At 46.4% G+C, this 13,655-nt stretch overlaps 1 protein-coding gene across 6 annotated transcripts; it reads left to right on the top strand.

Moving 5' to 3' along the window:
• The first annotated feature begins 8,031 nt into the window (after positions 1–8,031).
• LOC133917035 (homeobox protein BEL1 homolog) lies at positions 8,032–13,082 on the top strand. Of its 6 annotated transcripts, none has more exons than XM_062360975.1 (6): positions 8,032–8,196; positions 8,587–8,655; positions 8,735–9,466; positions 10,279–10,661; positions 11,686–11,746; positions 12,074–13,082. In XM_062360975.1, the coding sequence occupies exons 3-6, from the start codon at positions 8,765–8,767 to the stop codon at positions 12,722–12,724; spliced, it is 1,797 nt and encodes a 598-aa protein (XP_062216959.1). In that variant the 5' UTR covers positions 8,032–8,196; positions 8,587–8,655; positions 8,735–8,764; the 3' UTR covers positions 12,725–13,082. The 6 variants fall into 6 exon arrangements, with proteins under 6 accessions (XP_062216959.1, XP_062216962.1, XP_062216960.1 ...); XM_062360978.1 differs by having other exon boundaries at positions 8,740–9,466; XM_062360976.1 differs by lacking the exon at positions 8,032–8,196 and adding an exon at positions 8,203–8,423.
• The last annotated feature ends 573 nt before the right edge of the window (positions 13,083–13,655 follow it).

Genomic DNA, 13,655 nt, shown 5'->3' on the forward strand with positions numbered 1-13,655 from the left:
AGATGCAGACGAGACATAGGAGTATATGACTATATGATAAGGTAAAATAAAGACATACTTCTCAGTCCAGTCTCTGTATTTATCAGCACCAAGATTAGCAATCACGACTCCATCACCCAACTTGAAAACAGAAGCTAGCTTATCATAAATCAAAAAAAATATAAGAATATGATTATACATGTTAGACATAATGAATGTAGCTAAACTTACAAAGTAAAATTGCATATGAATATAACTTTACCCGTGGAGATCATCTGAAACAATTTCTTCTAACATTTACAGAAGCGAAGTCACTAATGATGGTATCAACATCAATCTCATCTAGTAAATTTTTCTCAATGCATAAGGTCGCCAAACCAGTTAGCCTTTCTTGAGACATTACTGACCTCAAATAGTTCTTCAATAACTTCAACTTTGAAAAGCTTCTTTCAGCCGATGCCACAGTCACAGGTACAGTAAATAAGATTCGATAAGCAATAGAAACATTAGGATAGCAGTCCACTTCTCTAACAAATTCAAAAACCTCTATAGCAGACATTGTTATATCCGGCAAAGTCAATTGCATAACCCTTAATTCAGATATTAGATCATTTAACTCCACATCAGATGAACCATCCAGATAGAAAGTTTTTGCAAATTTAGTGCAGCAATCTGTTAGTTCAATATTATTCAGTGACTTCAAGGCGTTTGAACTCAGTAAAAACCCGAATATACCTTGAAACACTTGGAGTTCTTCAAATCTATTTTTCAATGAAGTTGTTGCCATATCAACCATAACCAAAAAATAATTAACTTCAAATGCCTTCTCGGCTTGCAGTATTTCTTCATTGCAATCAATTTCATCAAATTGTTTCTTTCTAAGAGCCCGACGTTTTACTGGAAACGATGGCTCAACACCCATTTCAGATGCAAGGTCTTTGGCAATGTTCAAACTAGATGCATACCCTTCATTTCTGTACTTGTCAAAGTATTGAACCATACCTTCAATTTGGTGCAAGGCAGAGTCAATGCATACGGATGATGATTGCAACTTCTTGCTCACAGTATTTACAGCAAATAAAATATCATACCAAATAACCATACCAAGTATAAACTCAAAGCTACCAAGAACATCGAATAAATTTTGTGCATCACTCTTGTCCTTGGGTTCGGTATCACAAGCTTGATGTAACTCAGACAAAGCTGACCTTAGATGAGAAGCTTGATATCTAATTGCTTTAACACTGTTGATTCGACTCTCCCAACGGGTATTGCTCAATGATTTCATAGTCAAACTTGGAACATGATCAAGTAATACTTTCCATCTTTTGGTAGAACCAGAAAATAATACATATATTCGTTGCACAATACCGAAAAATGAAATAGCTTTAACACATGATTTTGCCATGTCACAAAGCGTGAGATTAAGACTGTGGCAAGCACATGGCATATAACAAAGCTCTTGGATTGATATCAAGCAACCTTTTTTGTACCCCCTGGTGTTTTCCTTTCATATTTGAACCGTTGTCATAACCTTGACCCCTTATATCACCAATATTAAGATCAAATGACTTCATAGACTCAAGCAATACATTAAAAAGCCCCAAACCAGATGTGTCGTCCACCTTCAAAAACCCAAGAAAGTACTCCTCAATTTTTGTTTTCCTTTTAGACATATTAACACATCGAACTATCAAAGTTATTTGTTCTTCATGACTCACATCAGGGGTACAGTCAAGAATAATGGAGAAATATTTGGCCTCTTTGACAATCTTTAAGATAGTATTTGTAACATTGGAAGCCAAAAGAGAAATCAACTCATTCTGAATTTTGTGATTGAGATAATGATAATGAATTTCATTGTTTTGAATGCGCCTAAGGTGGTCTTGCATTACCAAATCAAACTCTGCAATCATCTCAACACAAGCTAAGAAATTACCATTGGTATCATTGTAAAGCTGCTCACTAGATCCTCTAAAAGCCAAATTTCTTTTACCAAGATATTTAACAATGGCAACTATTCGAAACAAAATTTGCTTCAACCGTTCTTTCTCCTTTGTGATTTCCTGTTGGAAATCTTTGTCAATTGTTTCATTTTTGCTCAACCTAGTACTTAATTCATTCCAAGACCTCATGCTAGTAATATGCTCCACACTAGTTTCATGTTCTTTGAGCCTTTCGCTGAGATGCCTCCAATCTCTAAATCCATTATCTCCTAATGAACTCTTGCTATTGTTAGATTTGAAAATCTTACAACAGAAGCAAAACACTTTGTCAACATGCTTAGAATAAACCAACCATTTTCTGTCATGTACCTCTCCATTGCTCATTATTCTAGAATAATGAGCATACGAAAAATGCCTTGAGTTACCATCTAAAGGGAATTTAAGATTTTTTTTTCTCTTATAGGTCCCTTCTCAACTAATACATCTCTAGCTTTGTTATCAAGATTACCCCAATTTCGTGGATCATAGATATCCATAGAAAAAAATGGTTGTTCATCAACACTAGCAGATGAATTAAATATATGCTCATGATCACTCACATTGTTATCATCCCCATTGGTATCAATATTTTCTTCTGTAAGGCATTGGTCTTCTGAATTCTCATTAGGTTGTTCCTCCATAACAGCTATCGCCAACTCATCTGGGATCTTTGAACTGCTCGTATTACTCTTAAAAAATCTGTCAATGGCTCCCTTTTGTGATTCCACGAACTCATCTACTCGTTTTCTTTTTTTCCTTTTTTCGCTGCCAGATGCATACTTTCTAGAAGACATAATTCAAGAATATGCTGAAAATTAAAAAGAAAATACATTAGTGGTTGAAAGACTACAAGTATCACCAATTAGATGATTAAGACGAGTTATTATCTCAACGATTAGGTCAAATTGCCGTCTCACCGTTGTCTCCAATCACCAATTCATCAACTACAACGACTAGATGAGCCACCGTCTCGACGTCTTGCCGTCTTCCCGCTGAAAATTAAATCAAATTAACAATTGATGTGTATACTTAATACTTTGAGAATTGAGAATTAATCATGGACAAAACGACTATCGCATTCTGCATTCACCGGTCAGTCGGTCACCACCACTCAGTTACTCACCAGTCACCACCACATGACCACGGTGCCGCGTCTCGCCTCTCGGTGCTGCATCGCAGGCTCGCAGCCGTGGGCCGGTGGGCGGTGGGCGGTGGGCGCGCGTCGGGCATCGGCAGTCGGCAGACCGCAGGCAGACGGCAGTAGGCACCGCACCACGCGTCCACGCCTGCTCGGCAAGTCGGCAGTCGGCGGTGGGCACGCGGGACGCCGGACGCGGCGCGTGGCGGCGTGGGCGTGGGCGACTGCGTCACTACGTGACGGCGTGGGGGCGTGGGCGGCTGGGCGCGTGTGCGCGGCGCGTTGCGTGGCGGCGTGGGCGACGTGGGCGTCTCGCGTCGGGACTCGGTCACTCGGGCTCTAGGCGTTTCGCGTGGGCGCGTGTTGAAGTCCCAACTCGCACGGACGCACGGTGGCCGGTGGGCCCCTGGGATTTGGGGGCCCGGGGCAGCTGCCCCGCTCGCCCCCCCCCCCCCCCCCCCCAGGGCCGGGCCTGGATGCAATCACGTATCAGAGGCACCACCGTCTTCTTCAACTTTGTAATCCACAGCCTCCCTCCACGTCGATGTTGTACCCTCACACACAAATTCGCACGTCAATCTCCATGAACCTCTTGCACGACATTATTGCATAGATCAATGGCGAGCAGAGGCGTGAAGCATGTAACATCCTAAGTTTTAGTATGTAAATTAATTACAAATTTCATTTTAAATTAAAACTTTTTATATTTAATTAAGCCGACTAAACTCAAGAAAATATGTATATATATAAATGTATATATATATATATATACAAATATGTATAAATTCATATATATATATATATATATATATATATATATATATATATATTAGATGGACTAAGTATTCTAAAATTTCACTAAATTTATTTTCAAAATAGTCTCTGCGTTAGATTAATTCATGTGCTAGGTTTGAAGTTTTTATGGTTTTTTTTGTGAAGATTTGAAATTGAATGTCTCTCAATTTCAAATCTACTCTTAGGTTATATTCAACTCAAATTTAATTCAAATTCAAATCATCTTATGAAGCTTAAGATTCAAGTTTAAATCATAATTCAAATATGTTTAATTGAATTAATCTCAATCCAAAGTCAAATCTGAATTCAAATCACACATTTGAATTTAATTCCAAAACCAAATTTTCATTCCTCTTCTCCATTCACCCTGGGCTCAATCTCTCTCTCCCTCTCTGTTTTGGCCCAAGTGCAGTCGACCCAACTTTCTTTCCTCTCTCGCCTGCGTGCGCTTGGCCCAACTCCCCCCAAGCGCTCTCCCGCCCCCAGCTCGCTCGCGCCACGTCGGCCTGCTCCCACGAGCGCTCCCACGCCGCACTTCGCGTGGCCGTCCACGTGTCGGTGATCCGGCGAGCGCCCGCACCTTTCCTCCATCTCCTCCAGCGCGACCCAATGGTGCACCTCGTTGTCTCTTACCACTGCGATGGCCAGCGAGCCACTTGCCTCTCTCACCCATCCTGTCGCGCGCTCCAACTCCCTTCCCCCTCTCTCAGCTCTCTCTCTCTCTCCCGCAACCCAAAGCCCCTGGGGCCCGTGACTTTCGCGACCGCGCACGTGCATGGACGGCGCAGGCCACCCATACCATGGGGAAAATGGTGGGTGCAGTCTGCCACCTCGCCGCAATGCTACCCTCCGATGTCCACCCGACATCACATGCCCACTGTCTCTCTGCTCACTTCTCTCCCCTCTTCTGCCTATAAATAGCACACCCAAGTCCTTCTCCTCCCCCTTTCCCCTTTCGCCGTCGCCACACCCATTCTCTCCACCGTAGCTTTGCCATCACTGAACCACCATCGACATGCTGCCGAGAAGCTCTAGGAGTCTGATGCCGTCCCTGTGCCACCGCTCGTTCGCCAGAGGCCTGACGGGAGCCGCCCGCGCAAGAAGACCAAGTTGCTCCACCGCTTCTACATCGTCGCTCCGCCAGCCACCTTCCACTTCTCGCTGTCTCAACACCGGTGAGGTTTCCATTTCCCTCTTAAGGCCATGTAGATAGCATGTAGGCATCCCCACAGCTCTTTCTTGCGTGTAGCCGCATGTAGCCGTAGCATTTTGCCTCCGCCGTCGTGAAACCGTCTGCTACTGACATGCTTTTGCTCTGTGTTATGGCCGATCATCGTGCCATGAAGCCTAGAGGCACTAGGCCTATTTTCTTTGTAGGTTGGGGCCACTATCCCCTCTCCGGGCGCCATCTGGTGTTGATCTCGTCGCTGTCATCATCGACGAGCTCCCCGCCGCATCTGTGGCACTGCGTAGAAGCCTGGTGTCGACTTCTCATCGTGAAACCCTGTCAGAATCCCAACTCCGGCGAGCTTACTAGTGCGTGCTACCGTGGATTCCTCGCCATCGACCGTTTTTTCCCTCCCTTCCCTCACTCACGTTGTGCCAGCTTGCCCACGCACTCATGTAGACTGGCCTTGGACCATGGCTTGGCCTGGCCGAGTGGGCCATGACTTAGCCCAGCGCGTCGTTGGCCAGGCAGGCCAGCCCAGCAGCCAAAGGCGGGCCGACCCAGCTCTGTAGCCTGCTAAGCCAGCACTATGCAGCCCAGCACTGTGCAACCCAAAGCCTGACCCAGCCCATCCAGGCCAGGACTCAGCCCATCTAAGCCCAGTTCAACCCAATCTAGCACTGTTCATGTGGGCTCACTGAGTTATTGTTCATGTGGGTCCCACCCGTGGGCACCACCCATAAATAGTGTATTTTTGTAATTTTCCAATTTAATGTTAGATTAAATCTTCTGGAGTCATAACTTCTCCGTTCTGACTTCGATTTTAGCGATTCCTTCGTCAAAATGCATCTAAATTCGTGATCAGCGCGGGGGAAGGGGTCGGCGGAAGAGGCCGGCTGGGGCTGCTGCAGGCCGGCTCGACCGATGGGCCGGCGCGGGGAAAGGGAAGACAGCCCACGAGAGAAGGAGAAGGGGAGGGAAAATGGGCCGAGGGAGAAAGAATCGGCCCGAGGGCATTTTCCTTTTAGAATTTCTTTTTCCAAATGAATTTCATCAAATTTTCCAATGGGGTTTTAAAGCGACGAAACCTAGCGAAATTTTGCAAACTTTTTTCACCCAAAAAAACCTTATTGCATCTACAACGGCATGAATGCATCAAACAATTATCCTAGGCCACATTAATTTTAGAAATTAATTTTCTAATGAGCTAAGTTGCAACACCTGAGTTAATTCTAAGAAAGTTTTAAATTATTGTAAAAATTTGAATTTTGGGTGTTACAGAGGATCACATCCAACAAAAACATAGACGAAGACTTAGAAGAGTAACATAAGAAGGAAAAAACAAGAAAGCAAATGGAGATGTTGATGGGCCCACAAATAGGCGTGGTCCCACCATTCGTTTTCATAGGCTGTTGTAATTGCAATTAGTTGGAAACGGTGGACCACTCTTTCCCAGCTGGTGCTGGCCCTACTCCCGGAATATTTTGTGGGGAGAGCAAACTACTGTGCACATATATATATACCTTTTAAAGCGTGTTTTACTTTTCGCCAAATTCTTTCCGTAGATTTTACTTCGAAAAGAAGATTCCCCGTCTTCTCTTATATACACACTGAGCCTCAAAATCCTTCCCGCAGAACTAAGTGAAGGAAAATATTCAATTTTAAACGTCTGCAAAACGTATACTAAAACAAATCTTTCATGATAAAACAAATGTTGCTGTTTAATATTGCAGCGGTTATATATATAGTGCCGGCCAATCCAACCTCATTGAAACAACTCGTAATTGATAAATCTGTTTTAGAAAACCGAAAATCACACATTAAAAACATGAAAACAAAAAAAAAAGAAAAATCATTAACACAAAAACAAGAAATAACATAAAAAAATTGATAACTGTAAGATCTCTATTACAAAATAGAAAAACACTTATTTCAAAATTGAAAAACTGACAAACGAAAAACCCCTATTTAATACACTGTGTGTTAAATATACAGAAAGAGTATAGCCATATGCTCGAGTTTCCACATGGACTGCATTCAGACCAGTTGTATTTTTTAAAACGAATCTGACATGTTGTACATAAGTTATTGGTTTTCTCGTCCAAGCTCAATCTCATGTTCGCAATAAATCTGCTATTTTCACATTAAGCTAATTCTAGGGCTTCTAGCTAGAATACTTGCATCCCAAGCACAGACATTGATCGATATCAACAATACTGTGTCAATGGACCGTACAATATATACCTACTAAAGAAAGAACAGAGGTATTACTATATCTTTTTTTTATCTTTTCTAAATATATCTATACCTTTTTTGTGTCCCTGTATAAACTAAGTTTGTGCTATCAATCGCAACAACAGTCTATCAGGTAATGATAATTAATTCCTGTTGTGAGATTTGTAAGCATGATTTTTTCTTCTTCTTGGGGCGTTGTTTGTTTGAATAAATTAATTCAGATCGAAAAATGTAATTTACACATGATACGAAACAAGTCACCTTTACAAATCAGAAAAGAAAACTAAAAATAATATTCTGCCTAATTAATCAATTGGTCGGGGTGTAGTGGAATTTTTATTTTTTGGCCCTTTTAAAAATAGTTTTTACAAATAGACCCTTTAAGGAACGATGTTCAGAAATAAATTATTTTCACGACGTCATAGGTAGTGGAACCGTAAGTTCATTTTATGGCGACATTAATATATATTGATGTCGTAGTAGCTACCACGTATAATCTTTAAAGTCTAAAATAGAATATCTATAGCACTACGTTAAATAATATGATGTTGTACTATTCAACCACGGTGACAAATATTATGACGCCGTGGAAAAGTTCCATTTTAAAAAAAATCATGGAAATCTATTAGTAGAATATATTTATACAAAAGGTCAAAATGTAAAAATTCCACGGGGGTGTCGCAATTACCCCTACAGATACATACAAGTACTGGAGCTACCACTTGAGAGTCCGGTCCAGATATTTGGATGGAATACAGCAGACCAGCAGTGGCAGTGGAGAGAAGTAAAAGTAGTTGCAGCGGCAGGGCGAGGCGAAAGCTTGACGCGGCAACCACCACTGCACTGCACCCCGCCGAGCCGAGGTCCAGAGCTCGCGACGAAAGCTCCCATCCCATGTATGCTTTTCCTGCCATCGCCCCCACCTTTTCCCCGTTTCCTTCTCGCTCGCATGCTTTCCCTGAAATGAGATCTTTGGTTTGGCTGGTTTCTTTAAGACCTGTGCGTCCAAATCGCCCTGCCTTTTGATCCCAATTTTCTTCTTTTCCCTGCCCTCCCAAGGGAAAGCAAGATTCTTGTGTGAGGTAAAGGAGCCTAGCAGATATAACGAGCTGCTCTTGGATTGGTACTTGCAACGCATCTTGTTTAACTTGTGTTTTCTCCCTGTCCCTATGTGTTTCTCACCTTCTCGATCACTGCAAGCTGATTATTTGTAGCTCCATGGATCACTGCTTGTTTGGTACAACTGAGTACTAAGTACTAACTGCCTCCCACTTCCTCTCTTCTAGTTATGTCCGGAAAGATTTGGCCGGCCAAGCTCTCTCTCTAAAGCTCTAGCCACTTCGCACAAAATAAAAGTGAGTTCTCCTTTTGTTGTTTCCCTGTGTGCTTCTCTCAGCTGTGCTTTGCTGATCGGTGTGTGGTTCATGCTTTAAGGGAAGCCTTTCGGTGGCTAGTCTGACGGAGATGGCGCATGATCCAAGCCTGGGCTTCGCAGACTACTTCTCGGCGGCGGATGCCACGGCGGCGTCGGTGGCCACGCTCATGCCGACGATGGAGGACGGGGCACCCGAACTGTTCTGTTTGCATACCGACATGGAGTATCTCGGCATGCGAGGCCTGGCCGCCATGCCCGGCGCGGCGTCGGCCGCTGCTCATAGTAACAACAGCAAGGCTGCGCTCATCGACCCGGGAGCAGACGGCTCCTCGAACACAACCATGCGCTTCCTGAGCGCCGGGCAGCAGCACCATCACCAGCCGAGCCAGGCGCCGCTGTCCCTGTCCCTGTGCCGGCCGGATGGCGTTGGTGTGACGTTACACCAGCACCTCGGCGGCTCGTCTCGGCAGCAGCAGCTGGCGCCCGCGGCATGGATGCACGACTATTCGGTGCCGCAGGGGCAGCACGCGGGCGCGTGGCACCCGCGCAGCTCCAGGTTCCTCCTCCCTGCGCAGCAACTACTGCAGGAGTTCTGCAGCCTCCCCGTGGACACCAGCGCCACCAAGCGCACGAAGGCGGCAACGACAAAGCCTTCGTCGCAGCAGCAAGCAGAGGACGGCGGCGACGGGTCGTCGTCGTCGGCCTCCTGGGCCCCGTCGCCGCAGATCCAGGCCATGGACGCGCTGGAGCTGCAGCGGCTCAAGGACAAGCTCTATATCATGCTGGAAGAGGTGAGCGACCGATCACGGAGCGAGGCCGCTAGCTGCTAATCCGCGCGCGCACTTAATTAGGCTCTGCGGCAAGGCGAATCTGTGAGGGGATAAAGGTAACAGGAAAGTACTAGGAGTTCAATAATGGTTGCCGGAAGGGTACACCTGCGACTAGGGCTGGGAAGGGAGCCTATTCTGTGGCCTCATCCGCTTGCTTTTGGAAACCTCTATTCCCTTGCCCTTCTTTAGGTACACGAGGCCGGGTCCCCTACCTAGCCGGCCGGAGGGCAGGCTGGTCATACATTCAGCTGTGCAGCCTGCAGCAGACTCTCACACACAGTACGTCTCTGCACAGCGCCATGACTCTGCGAGTGCAAGCTGCCTTTCTCTTCTGCATGCATGCTCCTCCACTACCTCTTCGCATGCCCATCCCTTGCCATTCAATGCCGCAGCTCACACAAACAATTTTTACTGGTACTGTGCCGTGCTGCCGCGCAGTTGCACCAGGCAGCTGAGCTCATGCATGTGAATTGGGCTTTGCAGAGTTCTAGGGTGAGCGCGCAGAAGGGCAGAGGCAGTAGGCAACTGCAAGTTACTGCACTGGCAGTTGTTTCCGTTTCACTGTTACATTGGCCATCACTTTAGATTAGTTACTGCGTCTACGTGTACTATAGTGTATTTGCGTACGAACTAGCTAGTGGAGCAGCTAGCTAGGAGCACAGGAGAGGAAAACTATGCGCCTGTAAAAATGTTAAATTCGAGCTTGTTTCATTAATTACTGCGCGACGCATGTATTTTGTATATACGGTGCTGAAAATGCGTGCGCATGGCAGGTGGACAGGAGATACAGGAGGTACTGCGAGCAGATGAGGTCGCTTGCCGGCGGGTTCGAGGTGGTGGCCGGGGAGAGGGCTTCGGCGGCGTACACGGCGCTGGCGTCGCGGACGATCTCGAGGCACTTCCGGAACCTGAGGGACGGCATCGTGGCACAGCTGCAGGCGGTGCGCAAGGCGCTCGGGGAGAAAGACGTGGCGGTGCCGGGGATGACGCGCGGGGAGACGCCGCGGCTGAGGGTGCTCGACCAGTGCATCCGCCAGCAGAAGGCGCTCAACCAGCCCGGCATGATGGAGAGCCATCCGTGGCGGCCGCAGCGCGGCCTCCCCGAGCGCGCCGTCACCATCCTCCGGGCTTGGCTCTTCGAGCACTTTCTGCACCCGTAAGCACACGTACCATGATGCATGCTTGCATATCCATCTCAGTTGCTAATATTTTCTGAATTCGGAGTGTTCGATCGCTCTTAGGACTAAGGATTGATCGTTTCTTAAGATTACAATATATTTGCAACAAATATAATGAAAGTGCTTTCTAGATAGCTAGTAATCACGTCACTGTGCTTGTCACACACTGGATGGTGCTTAGTGAAAGTTAGCGCGCTTGACAATTACTTGTGATGGTACAGTATCTACTAATCCTCTTAATTGTCTTCGTATGATTTATCTCACAACATTGTTGTTTCCGGACCACAATTTGTCGTGGCCAGTACTGAGCATCAAATTCTCAAATCGCCATCTTGGCATATGTGTCCAGCGAATGCTACTTAAGCATAGACGTAATGTCATGTGTCCTTACTAATCCAGTGGTGCTAGTTAGCAATATTAGTTAAGCAGTATGGTTAGTATCTAAATGTCGTTTCCTACTGAATATTCAAAAGATTTGATTGCTTGCATCTTTTATGTTGAGCTGACAAACATCTAGCTCTACACACAACAACAAAGTTTTTCCCAAATGGCATATGCGGGAGAGGTGGCTTATCCCACCACTTATTATGCATTGAGACGTGTAGTGCACATGTGTTTTGTCTCATGTACAGTGCACAAATCTCAGTGCAAATATAGATGATATGGATAAGCCACCTCGCCCATAAGCTATTTTAGCAGTACATTTTCCCTACACACAAATTGAATGCACAAGTTCTTCACAAAAAAAAAAAGAGATGAATACAAACAGTGAGGTTTTTGTTACTCCAAACTAGTGCTAACATATAATAGTGCAGCATGCATGCATCCAAATTACAATCCCTGAAACATGAACCAAACTACTAATGTATGTATGTGTGTGTGTGTGTGTGTGTGTATGTATGTATGTATGTATGCATGTATGCATGTATGCATGTATGTATGTATAAAAAAGAACCCAAATTAAACTAACATCGTTTATACGTCTCATTCAAATCACTTCAGGTATCCAAGCGACGTGGATAAGCACATTCTGGCTCGCCGGACGGGCCTATCACGGAGCCAGGTACGTGTGTACTGTACCCTAGCTAGTTAAGCTGAACTGATTATGTATCCAAGTTCCTATAAAAAATTAACAAGGTAAATATCAAAGCAACATGATGTGTTGTTTGCATCGATCGGTCGTTTGAGGATAATAATGCGTGCTAAATTATATATGCCATTGCGTGTTGCGCCCCACCGATTCTATCCGCGTCGCGTAGATGACACATCAATTCATTGGTTGCCATGTCAAGGTCGTGCCATGTCCTCTTGTGCTCGCAAATGTTTCGAAAAAAGATTCCTGTTTGATCACCCCGTGTACCTCTCGTCACAACGACGACCTATGCTGCAGGTGTCCAACTGGTTCATCAACGCGCGCGTGCGGCTGTGGAAGCCAATGATAGAGGAGATGTACGTGGAGGAGATGAAGGGTGACCAGGATGGCAGCAGCAGCAGGGGCCAGCAGAGTCTAAACCCTAACCAAAGCTGCAGCCACGCCTCCGAGGCGCACGGCGCCTGCGGCGGCCATGCCGTTGATGAGGCTGATGGTGGGTACAACGGTGATGACCGGAAGCCGACGCGGGCGCAGCTCCTGCACGACGCGGGCTCGTTAGCCTCGATCGTGAACATCGGCGGCGTCCCGCGGCTGGAGAACTTCGGCATCATGGACCACCTCGACTTCGACGCGTACGACGGCGGCCAGCAGGGGAGCAGCTGGGGTCGCGCCGGCGGCGGCGTGTCTCTGACGCTGGGCCTGCAGCAGCACGACTCACACGACAGCGGCGTGAACATCGCGTTCGGCGCGCCGCCGTCCGCGCACCACGGCGGCGCCGCGGGGTACCTGTTCACGGCCGGCGGGCAGATGGAGGGCGGCATGCACCCGGAGCACGGTCACCACGTCCAGTTCGGCGTGGCCATTGACGGGGAGACGACGCCGCACGGGCAGGAGCAGTACCGGAACCTGGGCGCCGGGTTTCACCTGCTGCGCGACTTGGCTGGGTGATCCATCGGCCGGACGGGTTCGAACGGGTTAAGGAGGTGACGGGGATGTCGTACCGATGCATGCATGCGCGCGCGCTCTCCCGGGTCCCTGTGTTGTGTGCTACATCGCTTTAGCTTTTGGTGGTTTTGCTGCTTGCCTGATGCATGCCGCTCCCGGCGCGCGGCAGGTCTCTATCGATCTCCAACGCCGATTGAGGGGGCCGGGGTTGCCTGAATTATGTGGTGTGCGCAGGGCACCGCCAGCTCGGATCGATCGAGTAGTTTGGACGCGCGCAGGTGCAGCTCACCGGCCGGACGTGTATAGTTGGTACATGCAACTTATTTGTCAAATTGGTGGATGATGCAACTTAATTATGCAACATGATGTTGCTGGAAGAATATAATGATCATCATGCAACATGCATGGTCATGTGATTCTTCCGCTAATGTTAATGCGCTAGTTACAATGTGGTTGTAACTAGCGCATTAACACTGAAGAAGAGAGCTCTACGTGCGCCTGCATTTACCCTATACATGTGCAAGGGGCCGTTTGCACCGTCACCTCCATTTTACTGTGCTTCGAGATTTGTTCACTTCAAAAGGTTGGAATCGATGAGATAGTACATGTACAAGTCGCTGATTGTAGACTTCTTTTCTTCTCACATGGTTCCTTCATCGACATTTGCAAACGCGCATGCAATATGCGTCAGCACTGGAACCAAAGCTGCAACCTCATGACACTGTCATGCATGAACTGTGATAGTACTATTGAGCTGATGCATGTAAACTGGTATTTGTACGTACGCGTGAAATTTTTCAATATTTAGCTATACAAATAACTCTCTACTACAGAAAAGATCAATACATACGGTTAAAAAAAGACATAGAAGACGATTTTTTTTAACCAACGGCACTAGTTCTACCGGTTTTATTAGATAAGACATAAAAGAGTA

Source organism: Phragmites australis, chromosome 4 (genome assembly GCF_958298935.1).
Source record: "Phragmites australis chromosome 4, lpPhrAust1.1, whole genome shotgun sequence".
In the NCBI taxonomy this organism is placed as follows: Eukaryota; Viridiplantae; Streptophyta; class Magnoliopsida; order Poales; family Poaceae; genus Phragmites; species Phragmites australis.